At 40.3% G+C, this 20,639-nt stretch overlaps 3 protein-coding genes across 3 annotated transcripts; all 3 read right to left on the reverse strand.

Moving 5' to 3' along the window:
• Nucleotides 1–3,839: 3,839 nt before the first annotated feature.
• Nucleotides 3,840–6,759, reverse strand: LOC146710318 (E3 ubiquitin-protein ligase TRIM35-like). The gene has a single exon (XM_085457727.1). The coding sequence runs from the start codon at nt 6,538–6,540 to the stop codon at nt 5,098–5,100; it is 1,443 nt and encodes a 480-aa protein (XP_085313853.1). The 5' UTR covers nt 6,541–6,759; the 3' UTR covers nt 3,840–5,097.
• Nucleotides 6,760–11,743: 4,984 nt separating this feature from the next.
• LOC146710319 (zinc-binding protein A33-like) lies at nt 11,744–15,735 on the reverse strand. The gene is made up of 2 exons (XM_085457730.1): nt 15,120–15,735; nt 11,744–13,398 (listed from the first exon to the last, which is right to left on the reverse strand). Exon 2 carries the CDS (start codon nt 13,391–13,393, stop codon nt 11,966–11,968), a length of 1,428 nt encoding a protein of 475 aa, XP_085313856.1. The 5' UTR covers nt 13,394–13,398; nt 15,120–15,735; the 3' UTR covers nt 11,744–11,965.
• A 1,315-nt stretch (nt 15,736–17,050) lies between these two features.
• Nucleotides 17,051–20,128, reverse strand: LOC146710320 (E3 ubiquitin-protein ligase TRIM35-like). The gene has a single exon (XM_085457728.1). The coding sequence runs from the start codon at nt 20,034–20,036 to the stop codon at nt 18,489–18,491; it is 1,548 nt and encodes a 515-aa protein (XP_085313854.1). The 5' UTR covers nt 20,037–20,128; the 3' UTR covers nt 17,051–18,488.
• Nucleotides 20,129–20,639: the final 511 nt, after the last annotated feature.

Here is a 20,639-nt window from a genome sequence, read left to right on the forward strand (position 1 = left end):
TCGTCCTCTCTTTTCTAACAAAGAATCTAAATATATAGTCCAGAAAGTGAAAGTGTCACAGTGAATGTAATTTGACACCAGTATGAGCAATGAATGAGGAAGATGCATACTTAAAAGGGTGTGTGATTCATTTCTATATGGGGTGGAGAGAGGTGTTGTAGAAATGTCAAATAAATGGTGGTGCATGAAACCAGGTTGTCTTTATTACTTTAATTTAATTTTGTAAGAGGTCCAAAGAACAGTACAGATTATGGCAACACTTTGCATGTTTTTGGTAAAGTTATCTACCAAAGTCACAGGATGCCATTAGAACACTGAGTAATAAAAGGTAACTGATATGTCAACATCTGAAGGATTACATGAGCACAGAATATGTTAACATGAAGCATTTCATTCAGCAATAGCCTGACAAACAGAAGAAGTCTCCTGTTACAAAGGGTGCAAACAAAGAATACACACAGGCTAACAATGCTGACAAGAAATTATAGCATTAAAAAATAATTTCAAACACTACAGCATAAATAAGGCCTAACAGTTGTGTTTTTAAAAAAGAAACACCAAAAACAATGACCAACATAAAAAGGTCAATGTGCTTAAGTAACTCTGTAACTTGAAGAGAAAAGGAGACAGATTAGTGGTTACTGCTGCTGCAACATGTTTTTGCATCGTAAAAGAATAGAAAAAGCAGCCTCCTGCCATTCTGTGTTCAGGTTTGAGAAAATCCAATAAAAGGAGATTTTTGTAAAAGGAAAAATGCTTTGTTTTGCTTTTTGATAAACTTAACTGTAGACCACCCGTGAATCATTCAAGCATACAGTTAGGTCCATTAATATTTGGACAGAGACATTTTTTTTCTAATTTTGTTTCTGTACATTATCACAATGAATTTTAAATTAAACAAGTCAGATGCAGTTAAAGTGCAGCTTCCAGCTTTAATTCAGTGGGTTGAACAAAAATATTGCATAAAATGTGAGGAACTGAAGCATTTAACACAATCCCTTTATTTCAGGGGCTCAAAAGTAATTGAACAAATTAAATACCTGAAAATAAAACGTCCGCTTTGTTACTTGGTTCAGGCTGCCATGCCTTCACTGCAGTGGCAGCCTGAAGTTTTCTTTCTTTCTTTTTTTTTTGTTTGGTGCCAGTTTTATTGCAACACTTGAGAGCAGTTCTGTCTGGCTCAGCAGTCGTACTTTTAAGTATGTATGTGACATCTACGAGGAGTTCAAATAACTTAATGTTATTTTCAATCAACCTAGCCTCTGTACTGAACAGTGGCAAGTTACATTTGTCATAGTAGATCCGAGTCCTCTCTGGCACACAGGACGGGTTAATCCTGTCGCTCTTGTTCGAAAACCTGCCCTTCCTAATTCCACAGTCCTCCGGGAGCCCCAGTCTTGAATTCATGGAAATCACCAGATGCTTGGTTTCCTCCTTTCTAATGCTCTGCCAGGCCTTTACTGCAGCAGCTGTCAGTTGCTGTTTGTTTGTAGGCCTTTTTGCCCAAAGTTTAGTCTTCAACAAGTGAAATGCTCAGTTGGATTAAGACAAGGTCGTAGATTTGGCATGGACGGAAGGGACATGTCCCCACCAATAATTTGATCTCTTCGAGTAAAGAAAAACAAACACGATAGAAAGAAAAAAATGATCTGTCAACGTCTCGTTCACCCAGCGGTGCGGAAAGAGTTAAATTACGTTCTCTACTGGAGTCCTACCTCATGTGACAAAAATATGGCCAATGTGATTGGCTGTGCCTTTCAGGGAGCTATATTGAAAGAGAGCATGCACAAACAGTGAGCTAATTATTTGTTTGCACTGTTATATGTCAGGTTTCCTCCTGAGTACTCCGGCTCTCTCCTCCTCACTGATGTTCTTCTTGGTTTAACTGGTGATTCTAAACAGGTTGTAGGTGTGGATGTGAGACTGTGTGTTTATATCAGCAGTGATGGTTCCTGCCCCTCCACAATCCCAACTCAGATATAGGATGATGTTACATTTCCCTTTGTGTTTGCTTTATTCTCTCCACTCTTTGGTCCAGCTGGGAAAAACGCTCTTCCTCTTTCAGATCTTCAGCATCCCCAGTTGCCTGCCTCTTTTTTTTTTCCGAGGCCCTGGTATTATTAATTATTTTTCATTAATTTTCACAAGTAGACCACAATAGCAATGCAAAGGTAAGTTTTTGGGGTGATAAAAATAAAAATATCTATGCTCCTTAGGATATATCTGAAGTCCACTTGGTCTAATAGCTTTCACTGAGAAACAAGATCTCACCACTCAGTTATTTTGGAACTCCTGTCTTCATATGTAAATGAATACGTCCCCAACTATAATTTCAATGGTCACTGGGTTGAAAAAAATATGCATGAGTTAAAAGGTTAGACCAAAGATTATAAGAAGGAAAAACATGACTGAACCACAGTTCACACACCAAAGATAATCTCTTTCGTAACATAGCTACAGTCAGACACGGCTGCACAATCATGTGGTGTGGATGTTTTTCTGTGGGATTTTTGATTTCTATCAGAAAGATCCTAACTAATCCTAAATCAAATCTAAGGACTCTGCTCTCCAAGGTTCCAAGTGTTTCTCAAGCACCTGCTCATTTATCTCTAGAGCCGCATGAGGTCAGAATTCTGAACTGAAGCCAAAAGATTAGAAAGCCCCGGATAAAGTGGCTGCAGCTTTCTGCTGGGTACCAAGAATCCACAGATTATTGTAGAACTTACACTGGAGTCACCTGAAGAGTTCTCTCTGCTTTGTGGAAACCCAAAGTCTCATTGTAGATTCCTTAACTGGTTTATTGGCTGAACTTTGAATATCAGCTGTCAGTATTTATTTTAGCCCAACGTGAGTTTTGGGCCTCCACCTGCCCCCTGCATGTGCAGACTTTTGTTTTTCAAATTTAGTAATCTGGCACCAAATCAGTGTGAAAACACCAGCATGGAGAAATAGAATAGACGAGTCTAAACCAGCACCCGGAGTTTATTAATCAACATTTATGACAATCACGGATCAAACGTAACGTCGGCCCTTATAAACCCTGAACTTTAATCAAACTCGTACATACACGCAGTATCAAAACAACACAGAGATCCTTTTTCACGAAACAAAATCTGAGCAAATGTTTCAGTGCAGCAAATAAATACACCAAAAATGAATCATTGGCATTAAAACAGTTGCTATTTGCCCAAAACAAACAGACTGTTGGCATGTTACTGGGCAGTGAGTGGGTGCAGTTTGCAGACACAAACACAGGATGTGTTTTTCATTTTTAATGTAACTGCATGTTTCCCAACATCTACTGAAAGCAAACATGGTTGTTCACAGGTGCCGATAAAATTATTTCATGTTACAACGAGAAATCATCAATGAACAGAAAACAAAACAAAACTTTGATTTCATGTCCCAATTCCACCATACACGGTTTCTGAGCTGAGTCTGAGTTTGTAGTGAAGTCACACCAGCAAAGTGACTGAATCAGTGTTCAGTTTGACAAAAACCTTTGAACAAAAAGAACAACTTCATTCAGAAACCGAGTGCAGTTTCTCAGACACTCGTACCTGCTAATTAGTGCTTAGTACAGGCAGATATTAGTATTTCATTCACCAACGCTGAAGCACACTTGCTCCTTGCTCCACAAGGCACCAACAGCACAAACACAGTCGAAAGGTCCGGTTCAGACTCAGTTAGCCGAGGTGACGCCTGTAACTCTACCTGCCTGAGAGTGAAAGCAGCAACAGCATCAAACTTTAAGCCAAATAAAAATTAAACAGACGAGTCATTAAAAATACAAACACCTTATGAAGGAGGAAACTAGTTAGCCAAAACCATGGATGCACTTGTCTGTAAGCATTTTTATTTGTGCTGTAAAGCTGGACATTTTAACATGGGAGCCTATGGGGACTGACTCATTACCGCCAGACTCTAGTGGACATTAGAGGAACTGTTACAGAACGAGTGTGTAGAGTGGATTTGAGACACTGTCTTATAAACATGCATGTAGTCGTCCTTTCATCTGCGAAGATGTTCAGATTGACTCCACTCATACGTCAATATGGTAAATATAAAGGACATAAAGATGGAAAATAAAACAGCTGGTTTTAATTTACTTTTTAAATATAACTAATTAACCATTTGACACTTTTTTGCCTGTTGGTACCTTAATATTCACCAAACAGACATCAGAGTTCATATTTTAATGTTAATTACAAATTTGATCTAAATAAATAACCTTGATGACATGCAGAAATACGAGTAAAGCAGGCATTCATTTGGTGAATTATATGAAAGTGGAAAACACGAGCTCACGGCGGCTTTAACTTGGTCCAAAACAAGAAGAAGAAGAAGAAGAAGAAAGGCCCTTTACATTTCAGACTCCGCTCCTCTGTGATATTTAAATCTACAACCAAAACCATCATAAATATTTGGATCCATTATTATGTGTGTTCTTCCTGGGACCAGTCTCCAACCCTCCACCGAAGCTTAATGATGATTATCTGTTTCTGCTCTCCAAACATGCCAAACTCGAGTGACTCAGTTGTCAACACATTCACTGCAGTCTTCGTTTCCTGCTCGGTAGTTGTTATTATCTGATGTTTGTGAGGTGACTAACGACGGACTGGCGTGGAGCATCCGTCAGCGCAGACACAGGACCACGGACCATGACACACAGTGTCCGTGAGCTCGTCTAGGTTCTCAGATGCAGCTTCAAAAACAGTCCAATCAGTGGAGTCAAAACAGTCCTGCAGTTCCTGCTTTGCTGCGTTAGTCCACTTCTTCACAGTTTTGACTACAGGCTTGGCACGTTTGAGTTTTTGCCTATAAACTGGAATAGTTCTGTAGACGCTCCTCACGCTTGTATTCATGTCTGGGGTTTTTTCTTATTCCCAGATAAAGTTGTGTATGTGAGTTTGTTGGGTGTATTTTATATTATATTGTTAAAATCTCAGCAGCAAATACCGTAGCTGAATATTTCTGTAACTGGATCTTCATGTTGTTAAAGAAACAAGAACTGCCTGGAAACAAATATGTACAGGATGAGGAGGATGTGTATGGATTCTTTTTTTGCTCTTTCTTAGTATCTTGCAACTATTAATGCTAGGACTTGTTACTGGTTTCAAAATGAAACCAAAAATCTGTTGATAGAGGAGTTATATGCTCGTCCACTTTCAAGATCACTGGTAATATCTTCAGTGGTTTCTTCTCAGTCAAAAGATAAGGAAACAGCTTCTCAGTGAAATTGTGTTCGAAGGTGTGTATGAGTGTGTTGGCATCCAGATCAAAGAATGAGAGCTTCCCTCTGTCATACTCCAGCTGAACTCTGACCCTCTGCAGCTTCTTTACTGACAAAACTTCATATGTACCTGGTGTTATTACTATGTACTTTTCATCCTCGAAACATAATTGCCAGACACCTGACAGTGCTTCTACCTTTCTCTCATAAGACTCATTTACAACACCAAAGGCCCAAAATCCCTCTTCTCCAACCTCAACATCCCAAATGTGAGTCCCTGAGTCGAAGCCCTCAGAGCCCAGAACAACTTTACAACAGTGACACCTCTCTGGATTATCAGGAACCTTCTGTCTCCCTCCAAGACTCACACTGGTCAGATCGTCAGATAGGATGAGTTGTGGATGAGCTGTGTTTGGATCCAGAATCACAGGAGTGTAGGAGACCATCTTCTCCTTCATCTTATTCCAGATGTTGTAGGTCAGGTTGCCCAGGTGTTTGGCCACATCTATCAGAGCTCCTGAGACTAGCTGTGGAGCATCCATCAGGGGGCGCTGCTTGACTCTGTTGACTGCAGCCTTGTAGTTGTGCAGAAATGAGACGTCTTCAGCTCTCAGTTGCTCCTCTGTGGCTCTGATTGTTTCTGAAAGAGTTTCCATTTTTCTGTTCAGATCCTCAGTCTTTTTCTTCATCATCTGACTCTTCTTTTTCTCTTCTGTCCTCAGAGCAGCCAGCCTGGCCTTCTCTTCATTTTGTAGAAACTGCAGAAGCTTTTTAAACTCCTCCTTTATCTGCTTCTCCGTCTGCTGTGCCTGGACCTTTATATGTTTTGCTGTTTGATCAAACTTTCCTTTGACTTGTTCAAACACCTTCATTTTATCTTGTAAGGGCTTCAGGTGTTTCTGAAGCTCCTCTCTGTGATCCTGGGCGGCTTCTTCAGTTGGGTTGAATCTGTGGTCTTGGTGCGCTTTTGAATCTCGACAGACGACACACACCAGCTGCTGATGATCCAAACAGAAAAGTCTGAGTGTCTCATGGTGCAGACGGCAGAGAGGCTCAGACACTGCAGAAGCTTTTTTATCTCTCTGCAGTAAGAAAGCCTCACACAGGTTCTTTAACGCCAAGTTACGGGGCGGATCATTTGACAGGTTTGTCTTCTTACAAAGTGGGCAGTTGTGTTTTAGATTCTTTCTCCACCACGTCTGCAGACAGAATCGACAGAAGCTGTGGCTGCATGACAGGATGACAGGATCTCTATAGATGTCGCGGCAGACGGGACAGGAGAGATCCTTTTCCGACTGAGAAGACATTTTGTCCTGGAGTGACAACAATGAAAACAATGAGACGTCCACTCAAGAAGTTTCTTCAAACTTACTTTCCCTTTTAGCTGTGACTTCTGTAAAACTTCTGTTTGTAACATGGAATCAGCAGCATCGTGTTGAAGTGTCAGTATCCTGATATTCCCTGTATTTCAGTGTTCCCGTATCCTTCTTGCTGTCGTTGAACGTCCTCTCTTTTCTAACAAAGAATCTAAATATATAGTCCAGAAACTGAAAGTGTCACGGTGAATGGAATTTGACACCAGTATGAGCAATGAATGAGGAAGATGCATACTTAAAAGGGTGTGTGATTCATTTCTATATGGGGTGGAGAGAGGTGTTGTAGAAATGTCAAATAAATGGTGGTGCATGAAACCAGGTTGTCTTTATTACTTTAATTTAATTTTGTAAGAGGTCCAAAGAACAGTACAGATTATGGCAACACTTTGCATGTTTTTGGTAAAGTTATCTACCAAAGTCACAGGATGCCATTAGAACACTGAGTAATAAAAGGTAACTGATATGTCAACATCTGAAGGATTACATGAGCACAGAATATGTTAACATGAAGCATTTCATTCAGCAATAGCCTGACAAACAGAAGAAGTCTCCTGTTACAAAGGGTGCAAACAAAGAATACACACAGGCTAACAATGCTGACAAGAAATTATAGCATTAAAAAATAATTTCAAACACTAAAGCATAAATAGGGCCTAACAGTTGTGTTTTTAAAAAAGAAACACCAAAAACAAGGACCAACATAAAAAGGTCAATGTGCTTAAGTAACTCTGTAACTTGAAGAGAAAAGGAGACAGATTAGTGGTTACTGCTGCTGCAACATGTTTTTGCATCGTAAAAGAATAGAAAAAGCAGCCTCCTGCCATTCTGTGTTCAGGTTTGAGAAAATCCAATAAAAGGAGATTTTTGTAAAAGGAAAAATGCTTTGTTTTGCTTTTTGATATACGTAACTGTAGACCACCCGTGAATCATTCAAGCATACAGTTAGGTCCATTAATATTTGGACAGAGACATTTTTTTTTCTAATTTTGTTTCTGTACATTATCACAATGAATTTTAAATTAAACAAGTCAGATGCAGTTAAAGTGCAGCTTCCAGCTTTAATTCAGTGGGTTGAACAAAATATTGCATAAAATGTGAGGAACTGAAGCATTTTTAACACAATCCCTTTATTTCAGGGGCTCAAAAGTAATTGAACAAATTAAATACCTGAAAATAAAACGTCCGCTTCGTTACTTGGTTCAGGCTGCCATGCCTTCACTGCAGTGGCAGCCTGAAGTTTTCTTTCTTACTTTTTTTTTTTTGTTTGGTGCCAGTTTTATTGCAACACTTGAGAGCAGTTCTGTCTGGCTCAGCAGTCGTACTTTTAAGTATGTATGTGACATCTACGAGGAGTTCAAATAACTTAATGTTATTTTCAATCAACCTAGCCTCTGTACTGAACAGTGGCAAGTTACATTTGTCATAGTAGATCCGAGTCCTCTCTGGCACACAGGACGGGTTAATCCTGTCGCTCTTGTTCGAAAACCTGCCCTTCCTAATTCCAGTCTTCCGGGAGCCCCAGTCTTGAATTCATGGAAATCACCAGATGCTTGGTTTCCTCCTTTCTAATGCTCTGCCAGGCCTTTACTGCAGCAGCTGTCAGTTGCTGTTTGTTTGTAGGCCTTTTTGCCCAAAGGTTAGATTTGGCATGGACGGAAGGGACATGTCCCCACCAATATCCAGCGATTATTGAATTGTCCCCACCAATAATTTGATCTCTTCGAGTAAAGAAAAACAAACATGATAGAAAGAAAAAAAACGATCTGTCAACGTCTCATTCACCCAGCGGTGCAGAAAGAGTTAAATTACGTTCTCTACTGGAGTCCTACCGCATGTGACAAAAATATGGCCAATGTGATTGGCTGTGCCTTTCAGGGAGCTCTGTTTAGTTTTAGCAGTGGCAAGCCTGCGCTGCGAGGAGGAGAGGAGGATGGCAGCAAAAAGGAAAAACCTGGATATAAAAAAGTATTTTTCAAAGAAACCTAGCGTGCAGACCCTGAATTGGGACACAATCATAATCTATTCGCACACGAAAACTTTAGACTAGTGATGCGTGAATCATGAACGAATCGTTCAATACTCGAGAATCACTTTACTGACTCATGAATCATGATTCACAAGCCCAACTGACTCACTGACTCATCCCTGTTGCTGTTAGCAGCAATGTATCTAGCTTATAATTAAAATTGTGGAGAAAAACACAACATCCAGTATCTTAACTAAAGAAATTCTGCTCTTAACTGGAAGAAAAAACCCTAAGTAGAAGCTCACATCAAGAAAATAGCGATTGAAAATGTGACGTCATTCAGGGGCAAAACCGCAAAGGATTCTGGGAACTCGTGGCAAGAGGTACTAGCGCACACAGGCTTTCAATTGAACTCAGTACCAATTCAATTGAAATGGTCCTGTACCCATCCGTGGGTAAACTGTACCTGGGCTTGTTGCAGTGACCTGAAGTTACTAAACTTCACGAGTGTATGCACTCACTCCAAGAACCGTATAATTATAAATATGAGCGTGGTGAAAGTTGGGCAGCACGCTAACGTATTTTGTCCACTCTTTGTGCTCGTAAGGTTCTGACCCTTTCACTCCTTTGATTTTTTCCTCGTGTCTTTTCTTTGCCTTTTCGTCGAGTCTGTCTTTGTACGGACCGGCATTGTTCTCCTTCGTTTTGTACATAACTTTTTGGGGGGCAAAGAAAAAGCAAGAAGGTTTTGGAACCGGAGAATGAACGTTTTGCAGTGCCGCAAATGCTTGCATTTGATGCTGTACTTTATGGGCTCAAAATGTGGTCATAAATATTTTGTACTTGTAAATCAGTTTTGTATGTGTAAAAAAGATTTGTGTGTGGACTTAGCCAAAAAAAACCCTGCAAGTTACAAGTACGAATTTTGACCCTATTTTTCTTCCTTTCATCTGATTGGTCAATGTCATGTCAATCACAAATGTAACAATCCAATCAGAGAACAGATGGGTTTGGCTGACGAGGGGCGCTTTTTTGAACTGCAGGTCTTTGAAGGGAATAAATGCCCTTTTACATGCCAACCCAGCGTTTTCCTTCATCACCACGAAGGAAAACAGTCTGTGGTCGTCCGAGTTTGGTGATTTTTGTGTCACAGGTCTACGTGTTTAATACAGGGACTTCCACAGCCTTTTCAACAGCGCTGCGGACGCAGGGGGGCAGTGTTTTGGAAATGACAGTCTTCATTACAAAGCTTTCTTCATTATGAATTATCATACACGTTTTTATTGAACATTTGAAGAACTAGCAAGAAAAACAGAAACTCTTGTAGAGGACATAAAGTCAGAGATAGAAAAGACAAGGAGCAGGTGCATCTAGTACAGGTAGAGCTGCTGCAAAAACCCACAGAGCTCAGCAGCCAGCAACAAATTCTGGATCCTTTGCTTTTAGTTAGCAGTTAGATACTTTTTTGACAAGTTGTCTGTATTCTTAAATAAATTTCTAAACAGCCCTCACCACTCCGCAGTCTGCCCCCCAGCCCACTGATAGCAACCATCATAATGCCCCGCCCAGCTTGCAGCACCTTTCGCCAACACAGCTTTGCGATCTCCCCAGCCTGCAGAGTCTGATGTCGATGTCTTCCCTATAAAGGGTATGCTTTTAAAATTGTTTTAAAGCTGCATCACAATGTCATTGTGCTCTTATCTTCAGAACACCAGTTTATACTCCTGAATGTCATCTTTTTGTGATTTATTTTTTCTGTAGATTCCAGAGACTCTGTGAGGCCACTATTACAAGGCAAGTTTGAAAATCTTGGAATTTCAGAGTTTACATGGTATAAATGGTAAATGGCCTGTATTTGTATAGCACTTACTAGTCTCTAAGGACCCCAAAGCGCTTTACACATTCAGTCATCCACCCATTCACACACACATTCACACACTGGTGATGGCAAGCTACATATACAAATATCAAATATATGTGACAGGAAAAAACTAGTAAACACTTTTAGCAGTTACAACAACTTATACTTGAATGCAGAATGTTACACCATCACTTATGGATATATTAGTTTTTCTCCTCTCACTGCTTAAACCATTAATCTTTCTAGAATTGTTCTTTGAAACAGATGTGACCTCACAAAAGATGTTAACGATGCTGTCAGACCTGACGAGAGCAGTTAACGAACTCCGTGAGGAGGTCAGAACCAACTGCCATCCCTGCTGCAATGAATCGGTAGATGCTGGGGTACTGCCTCTGGATTTGCCCTTGCACAACATGGAGGAGCTAAACAATGCAGAGGCAGCTCTTCAATCACAAGAGGCAAATAAGGCAATGGTAAGTATATAAAGGTTATGTTCACTTTGTAACTATTGTAGTGTAATAGCTGTCAGATGTGATTAAAATACATAACAACGGCCTGTTGATTAAACACACAAGCACTTGCGTACACATTTAAGACATGAGACACGCTAATTCCATCTCTTAAAATGTGTCTATAGGTGAGACGCTTTGCCTTGATTGGACGGTCCGCCGCACCGCCAAATGAGCTGGCCTCGGTACTCAGCTGGGCAGGGAAAAAAACCAAGGACCAGACAGAGCAAAAAAGGGCATTTAAAGAGACAGCGCTGTGCAGATGCATATTTGGTAAGTTTTACAGTTTATTGTAGTTTTATGAGCCTAAAGTGAACAATAAAGGGATTAATTGATCTGCTGGGTGCGCGTCACATTTCCTATGTCTGGTTTTTGCTATATTACTTTGTCTTTCTTAATAACAAGACTTTCATGTCCGGTTAATCTGGAGATGGAGTCTTTGGTCTTTGGCTTGTTTTGTCCTCGGGTTGTACAGTTTGTACAGCCCGAGGACCTCATGTTGTCTTTTTTTTAAAGGATACACGGCACACCATGCTAAGACATATCACATTTTCAGCTCATAGCTCTTTGGGAATCAAATGCGGCAGTTTGTTGATTTCCCCTTGGTGACTTTCATGTTTATCAGCCTAGGAGTTTACATACTTTCTCCCTGCTGGAGAGAATTAAGAAGAGCTTATTCATGTGCTCTAATTCACTTTTTTGTCTTTTATGTGTGTGTGTGTCTATTTTTGTCCTGATCTGTTGGATGTTGAAAGTAATAAGAACTTAAGCAGAACTGCAGCTCTGAACGTGTGATAGATACACAAACATCTCTCTTCACAAAAAACATTCAATTATATTCACTTCAGTTCATTTTTATTTATACAGCACCAAATCACAAACACAGTCACCTCAGAAACATTGTAAAGTAAAGACTTTGTGATAATACAAATTATTACAGTAACACTGAAGACTTCCAGGAGACTGAATACAAGATTGCTTTGTTTCATTATAAGAATGTTTATTTCTCAGTTGCTTTGATTAAATCAGACCGAGTTTAGAAAGAGGCGAAAACTTCACTGATAATGGAACCCTGTGTTTTTCTACACTGACCATCACTGGTAATATTTTCACCGGCAGAGTCTTGGTGCCAATGTATGGAAAAAGCTTCTCAGTGAAAGTGTGTTTGAAGGTGTGTATGTGTGAGTTGGTGTCCAGATCAAAAAACGAGAGCTTCCTCCTGTCCCAGTCCAGCTGAACTCGGAGTCTTTGGAGCTTCTTCACTGAGAGAACTTTATCTGGAAGCGGTGGAGCGGATGCTGTGTATTTTCCATCCTGGTGACAGAGTTCCCAGTATCCAGTGTGTATATGTCCCTTTCTTTGAACAGACTCCTTTAGTACACCGAGACACCAGACTCCATCATTTCTAACCTCAACATCCCAGCTGTTAATCCCCGAGTCGAAGCCCTCAGAGCCCAGGATGACAAAATAGTTTTCTATCCTCTCTGGGTTGTCAGGAAGCTGCTTTCTCAGTCCCACACTCACACTGGTCAGATCTTCAGACAGGATGAGTTGTGGATGAGCTGAGTTTGGATCCAGAATCACCGGAGTGTAGGAGACCATCTCCCCCATTCTGTTCCAGATGTTGTAGGTCAGGTTGCCCAGGTGTTTGGCCACATCTATCAGAGCTCCAGAGACCAGCTGTGGATCCTCCAGCAGGGGGCGCTGCTGGATTCTTTTCAGTGCAGCATTGTAGTTGTGCAGAAATGAGACATCTTTAGCTCTCAGTTCCTCCTCTGTGGCTCTGATTGTTTCTGAAAGAGTTTCTATCTCTCTGCTCAGGGCCCCAATCTTTTCCTTTATTATCTTGCATTTCTGCTTCTTCTCGGCCCTCAGAGCAGCCAGCCTGGCCTCCTCTTCCTTTTTTAGAAACGTGTGAAGTTTCTTAAACTGCTTTTTAATCTGCCATTCTGTGTAAAAAGCCTGGATCTTACTTTGGAGTTCTGTCTGACTGTAATTTTCTTTAACCTGTTCAAATAGTTCCAGTTTCTTCTGTAAGGGCTTCAATAATTCCTGGAGCTCCTTCCTGTAATCCTGTGCTGCTTCATCAATGGGTCTGAATCCGTGACTGTTGTGCACTTTTGAATCTCGACAGATGAGACATGCTGGCTGTTGATCGTGCAGGCAGAAGAGTTTGAGTTTCTCAGAGTGCAGACTGCAGAGAGACTCCGACTGTGAAGGTTTTTGAACTCTCTTCATTAAGAAGGCCTCACAGAGGTTCTTTAACACCAAGTTACAGGGCGGATCGTTCAGTAAAGGAATCGTCTTGCATATTGGGCAGGATTTTATTTTTATCTCTCTCCACCACAGCTGCAGACAGTCTTTACAAAAGCTGTGGCTGCATGAGAGGACGACAGGGTCTCTATAGATGTCGTAGCAGATAGGACAGGAGAGATCTTTTTCAGTCATTTTGCCTACAAAAAAAAAGAAAGAAAAAAGAACTCAGTTTAAATGTGAATCCCAAAAGTTGGCAGGACTTAAAAAATCTCCTGCCCTCAGGCAGCATTGCATTAAAAACAGGAACAATTGTGTCGTGGAGATCACTGCATGGACTCAGGAATACTCCCAGAAATCATTGTCTGCGAGCACAGTTTGCTGAGCCATCTGCAAACGCAAGTTAAAGTTCAGTCAAAGCAGCCATAACTGATTATGATTCAGAAAAGCACTGCATCTTCTGGACTGACAAGGAGAGAGACCATCCAGCTTGTAATCAATGCTTTCTGATCTATGGGGGTGCATTAGTGCCTATATGGACTTGCAAATCTGGAAAGGCCCCATCTGCAGAAAGGCATATCGAACAAATGCTCCCATCCAGATGATGTATTCAATGCAACGCACAATTAGATCTGCCTCAAATTAATTTACTGATGTTAGTAAGATCCTGCTTAAAAATGTCCTATTCCTTCAGCAGAGACTCTTTATCACACAGCATACTGGAATCAGTGAAGATGTGCTACTTCCCAACAACTTTAAACCACTTTGGTGATCTAACCAGGCAAATCGAATACATTTTTATCCCAGATAGTGAAAGCCCTTGGTCCTCTTTCAGTGTATGTTAAATCCTCTATCAGGAATTTAAGTTTCACTTTTGACTCGACTCTCACATTGGATGGGCATGTGAAAAGTCTTGTTTTTATCATTTAAGAAATGTGGCTAAGTTAAGCCCTATTTTATCTCGCCCTGAACTAGAGATAGCTATACATGCATTTATTTCCTCATGCTTGGACTATTGTAACTCTTTGTTTATGTGTCTAAGCAAAGGTTCTCTCGTCTGCAGGTTGTGCAAAACGCTGCAGCTATAGGCTGTTGACAAAATCCTCCAAGTACTCACATGTGACACCATTGCTATTTCAACTACACTGGCTTCCTGTTGAATTTAGAGTCCATTTTAAGATGCTGGTCTTGACATTTAGAGCCTTGCATGGACTGGCGCCGCCCTACATCTACGATCTGCTACAGCCCTATGTCCCTAGCAGGTCCCTTAGGTCATCTGATCAGGGCTTACTTGCTATAAAACAGACTAATATGAGAACTAAGGGTGACAGAGCTTTTGCCACCTTTGGCCCCGAGACTGTGGAATTTCTCCCTCATACATTAAGAACTGTGGACTCAGTAGTTGTTTTTAAAAAAAACAACTCAAAACTCACCTTTTTAAAACTGTTTTTGGTTAAATTGTCTGTTTTACCTTTTTATTATTTGTTATCTTATGTGCAGCACTTTGTGATTCTGAAAGGTGCTATATAAATAAAATTTTATCTATTTATTATTTATTTATAAATCGAGAACAGCCATCAACACTAAAATCTCTGGCTCAGTAGAGCCGGCTAACCCATTAATCTTGCTTCATAGTTAACCTAAGCACACCAGACACAGGATGGTACTGAGTAAAGAGACAGTACTGTAGACCATTTCACTCAGTGTCCATGAATTAAAGTAGATGCACAAAAGAGAAATATTTATTTAATGAAAACATAAAACTTTTAACTGCAGCACACAAATCTGCAAAAAAGTTCAAGTCAAGTAATTTCTTTTTTTAATCAAAGGTAAAAGTTAAATATTTAGAACTACAGTGACAGCGATCTATTCAGAGTGTTTAGATTTGCATTGTATAATGAGGAAGCTTCCTGAAACTTACTTCCTGATTAGCAGGTTCAGATGTACCCCAGCCTTCCTCCGTTTCAGTGTTCCCAGCTTTCTTCCCCCAGCAGCTGTAATTCCTCTGGTTGTGTCTGCTGCTGATGGTCAGTTTTAATGCATTGGTGACAAAATGAAGCTGTCATGTGATTTATGTCCACATCGAAAGAGGAAGACAAATAGCAAGTAACATTTCCCTATATGTGTACATTTCTGCCATTCAAAGATGTTCCACTTCAGCAATTCATTCTGAACAAACATTGTGATTGAAAAGACCCATTTTCATGTGTTATTAAGGATTTTACTACAGATTCTAACATATCATATAAAATGAGAGCTTCCCTGATTCTGTTGTTGCCTCTAACAGCCTGTGAGGAAGCTCCCATGTAAGGGAGGTTATTTTTTTGCCAAAATCTAACCGATGTGATGCCGGTGGTTACTTATGGGTGAAAGTTGAGTAATAATGACTCAGAAGTGCAGTCCACTAATCACTTCCTTTGACAGACTCCCAGCTCTCCCCACAACATCAAAGCACACTCTATATAAAGGCAAGAAAGTGAACACTGATGTGGCTTCAGAGGATTTAGATGATGACAGTCTAGCAGAAAGAGCACTCAGAGGTGTACTGTGATTCAGGTTTAAGATAAACAAGTTTTCTTTGTGTGAGCTGGTTCAACAAAACCTAAAATCTTGATTAGAAACACTCACACAAAGAAGGGTGTTTGAAACACCAGTGGACTCTTCTTCTACACATAACTGAACATATGTACCAGAGCACCAGAGAACCACCTACTTCAGTCAAAGATATTACCAAGTGAATGGGACAATACTGATCTGTGAAGATTATGAAAAATATAATAGCAAAAGTAGATAAAATAATTAAGCTCAAAACCTAATAATTTTTACAGCTTCTTTTTTTACTTCAGGGATAAAAATAAAAACAAATTAATTGCAGTTTAAATTAATTTCATGTTTTGGAGGTAATTTGTGAATGAGGTTTTCCAGACTATTAAATTACTTGAGCCCACTAGTATTACAAAAAACACTTCTGTCCCCTTTCAAATGTCATATGTAGAATTGAGCTGGACAAACTTCTTTATGAATCATCTGTCAGTCTGAACACAGCCAATTTCTAATTGAATTTTCTAATTGCAAGTTAAAAGTGTTCTTTCCTTTAATTCCCATATTTATTACATCTGTGCAGTCTGATAATGTGCTGACTCTGGATTAACCCTTTCATGCATAATGGTCACCACAGTTACAGCTATTCAAAGGCTGTTTTCTTGTATTTGTGTCAGTGTTGATGGTATAGTTGCGCATAAACCACTACATTGGACACTGATGTGTCACACCATGCCCTGCCACCAGTGGGTGGCAAACATGTACTTTTCAAAAGACTCTTTGAAAAGTACATTTTTAAAAAATGAAGTTCACAAATCTTTTTTTCTTGCCTAAAGATGAATAAAAATACTTAACATTCCTGCCTGAGGTTGTCATAATTCATGCAGTAAAGGGTTAAGGGTGTTTTCACACCTGCAGTGTTTAGTCGGTTTAAATTGAACTCTGATTTGTTTTCCACCTTGGTGTGGTTTGTTTGTGCAGTGTGAACACAGTAATCACACTCAGGTACGGACCAAAACAACAGGAGATGAAACATGTGGATAAAGGGTCCACATGCTGTTCCACTCTCACAGTCACTGGTAATATCATCTGTGGTTCTTTCTTTGTGCAAATACATGAAAACAGTTTTTCGATGATCGCGTGTTTTGATCTTCAGGTGTAGATGAATAGAGTTTGGATGAAGAATCACAGGAGTGCAGGAGCCCACCTCCTTCATGTTGTTCCAGATGTTTTAGCTCAGATTGCCCAAGTATGTCATGTCAAGCTATGTAGCAGGCAGGACCCAAACTGAGGACTCAAAAACATGAGGGGTGAAGTAAAAGCAGTTTTATTAAACTTACAAACTTAATACAAAAATAAAGCAAGTCCTGGGGAAACAGGTGGGGAAGGAGAGACAGGTGAAGACAATCTAAGTAACAAGACAAGGCGATGCACTGTCAAACTAAAACAGGAAACATACAAAAAAATAAAAGTAACTAACCAGGGAAGCCCAGAAACATTCACTTTCATAGATTTAATTACGTAAACTTGCAAAATACTGAGATAAATTATCATATTCAAATAAATTAAAGGACTGTTGGAGGCAAAATGTGAATGTGTTTTTTGTTTGTTTGTTGTTTTCAAACATGAAATATTAAAATATTGGAACCACTTCAGTGGTTTAGTAAAAATCTATTTAAATACTTACCAGTTTGAAAAAACCACAAAAAACTTGCTTTTCCCCTTTGCTATATAATTTTGGTGTCACATTTGACACTTAAGTGAACAAAAATGAATATAAAGAAGATTTAACAGTTTTACAACAAATTCAGCAGGAGAAAACTCCTTTTATGAATCAGCGTGCCGGCCTGGTCACAGTCAGCAACGCTCAGAGACTGATCCATCGTGACTGACATGAAGTTAAATGAACATAAAACTGTGAGTTTTGCATTTAAACCAGACACTGTTCCAGTGATTTTGGCTTAAACTTTAAGTTTTAAAAAAGTAACATTTAACAACATAATATTTTAGACCAAGGTGAAAGAACTGCTTTTTAAAATTTTAATAGTATTTGGTCAGAACATATTTATATTTTTGTGTAAAGATACTGAGATATGAGTTTTGTCCCCAGTACACCACACATATACTGGTAGTGCAACATTTGAACAACGACCCTGAACAGGAACACAGACCAGGACACGTTAATCACAGCAGGAGTCTCAGTGGTGGCGTTCTGTTCATAGCTAAACTTTTACACACAAACACTGGAAACCATGTAAAAAAAAAATGCCATAAAGATTTTAATGTCACTTATTCACTTTAATGTTGCAGCTAGATATTATTTTTATTATTAATATACTGCAGGGTATTGGAATATAGCATAATATTTATTATGCCTTTGCAATTTAAAATTTCTAGCATAATAAAGCTAAAAATAAATGGAATATATATATTTCCATCTACAAGTGGAGTGAAGTAACAAAGTTGCATAACAGAGATATTTCTGTGCTTTACTATTAATTCCGAAGTATGCGGATAAGTTATATTCCACCATTGTTCCTGTCATTGTTCGTATCTGATGGTGATGGGTACCATGGGAGTATCCATCACCAATGCCATGCATTTCCTTGTTGGACACACCTGTTACTGGCTATCTGTGGATGTGATTCTGATACTCTGACACCCACATTTCTTTCATATGATAGAAATGTTTGATTACAAGTCTATGATTATTTCTAAGCAGACTTCTTCGACCAGCATCTAAACATGCTTAACTACACTGGATATGGACCAAATACTCTTTAGATGCCTTTAAACGTGGCTGCTCTTCCAGTGTTACACAGATGGCTGATGGTAGTATGGTCAGTGGAAGAGTCTTGGTCTCAATGTAAGGAAACAACTTCTCAGTGATAGTGAGTTTGAAGGTGTGTATGAGTGTGTTGGTATCAATATCAAAGAATGAGAGCTTCCCTTTGTCGCAGTGCAGGCGAACTCTGATCCTCTGGAGCGTCTTCACTGCGAGGACTTTGCGTGAAAGTGTTGGAGCAACTGCTGTGTATTTCCCATCGTGGCGACTTAATTCCCAGAATCCAGTCTTTAATTGTCCCTTTCTCTTAATTGACTCCTGTAGCACACCGAGACACCAGACTCCATCATTTCTAACCTCAACGTCCCAGCTGTGACTCCCCGAGTCGTAGCCCTCAGAGCCCATGATGATCGAATAGCTGTCAAACCTTTCTGGGTTTTCAGGAAGCTTCTGTTTGCTTCCTTGTCTCACACTAGTAAGATCTGAAGAGATGATGAGGTGTCCTTCAGCGGTGTTTGGATTCAGAATCACAGGAGTGTAGGAAACTGTCTCCTTCATTTTGTTCCAGATGTTGTAGGCCAGGTTGCCCAGGTGTTTGGCCACATCGATCAGAGCTCCAGAGACCACCTCAGGATCCTCCAGCAGGGGTCGCTGCTGGACTCTTTCTGCTGCAGCCTTGTAGTTATAGAGAAACAAAGAGTCATCAGCTCTCAGTTCCTCCTGTGTGGCACTGATGGTTTCAGAAAGAGCTGCTATCTTTTTGGTCAGAGCCTCAATCTTCTCCTGCATCATCCGACTCTTCTGCTGCTCTTCTGTCTTCAGAGCGGTGATCCTTGCCTCTTCCTCCTCAAACAGAAAGTGATGAAGCTTCTTAAACTGCTCCTTAATCTGGCTCTCTATGTACCGAGTCTGCACTACGTTGTGTTCTACAGTGAGGTCACTGTTTGCTTTCACGTATTCAAAGAGCTTCAGTTTATCTTGTAAACACTTGAGAAACACCTGGAGCTTCACTCTTTGATCCTGTGCAGCTTCTTCGATGGGTCTGAATCTGTGGTTGTTGTGTGCTTTTGAGTCTCGACATACGAGACACACGGGCTCCTCGTGGTCCAAACAGAAGAGTTTGAGTTTCTCAGCGTGCAGATTGCAGAGAGCCTCAGATGCTGCTATTGGTGTCTCTGCTCTCTCAGCTCTCTCCTCTACAGCAGTCTTACACAGGTTCCTTAGCACTAAACTCACAGGTGGGTCAGTTGATGAGGGTATCTTCATGCAGAGTGGGCACGTTTGGGTGTCCTTCTCCTTCCACCACAACTGCAGACATTCTTTGCAGAAGCTGTGGCTGCATGAGAGGATGACCGGATCTCTGAAGATTTCATGGCAGATCGAACAGGTGAGTTCCTTTTCAGACTCAGATTGTGCAGCCAGTTTGCCCTGGAATGGAAGCAAAACGGCAGATGGCTGTAAAAAAGAAAAACTGCGCTTCACATTTGGGTTTTTTTTTAAATTCCCTTCCATGGCAATGAACTAGCAGCAGGTTTAGCAGCACTCCAGTGTCCCCGGTGATCTTTCTGCTGTAGTTGGAAAACTCACGTCTCCTCCGGTTACTCGTCCTAAGCAAACTGAACAGAAGTCAAGTCCAACTTTGACTTATGAGGTATGTTATCTGATGCCTATATGGTCAAAGAACGAGGAAAATACATTTCACAAGGTTGCTTGTCTCATGCAGAGCATTCCCCACATTACTGGGTTATCTGCATCTGACGATTGCTACAGAGCCAGCCTTTGTTTCAAACTGATCAACATTTTTGATATAGGCAGGTATATTGAAAGAGAGCATGCACAAACAGTGAGCTAATTATTTGTTTGCACTGTTATATGTCAGGTTTCCTCCTGAGTACTCCGGCTCTCTCCTCCTCACTGATGTTCTTCTTGGTTTAACTGGTGATTCTAAACAGGATGTAGGTGTGGATGTGAGACTGTGTGTTTATATCAGCAAATCCCAACTCAGATATAAGATGATGTTACATTTCCCTTTGTGTTTGCTTTATTCTCTCCACTCTTTGGTCCACCTGGGAAAAACGCTCTTCCTCTTTCAGATCTTCAGCATCCCCAGTTGCC

Source organism: Copadichromis virginalis, linkage group LG5, assembly GCF_057382275.1.
Source record: "Copadichromis virginalis isolate Kocher_CV1m ecotype Utaka linkage group LG5, C_Virginalis_male_GT1.1, whole genome shotgun sequence".
Taxonomy (NCBI): domain Eukaryota; kingdom Metazoa; phylum Chordata; class Actinopteri; order Cichliformes; family Cichlidae; genus Copadichromis; species Copadichromis virginalis.

What these genes read in the sequence shown, in the direction of transcription:
- LOC146710318 (XM_085457727.1), bottom strand. Translation starts at nt 6,540, where the DNA reads ATGTCTTCTCAGTCGGAAAAGGATCTCTCCTGTCCCGTCTGCCGCGAC.
- LOC146710319 (XM_085457730.1), bottom strand. Translation starts at nt 13,393, where the DNA reads ATGACTGAAAAAGATCTCTCCTGTCCTATCTGCTACGACATCTATAGA.
- LOC146710320 (XM_085457728.1), bottom strand. Translation starts at nt 20,036, where the DNA reads ATGGAAGGGAATTTAAAAAAAAACCCAAATGTGAAGCGCAGTTTTTCT.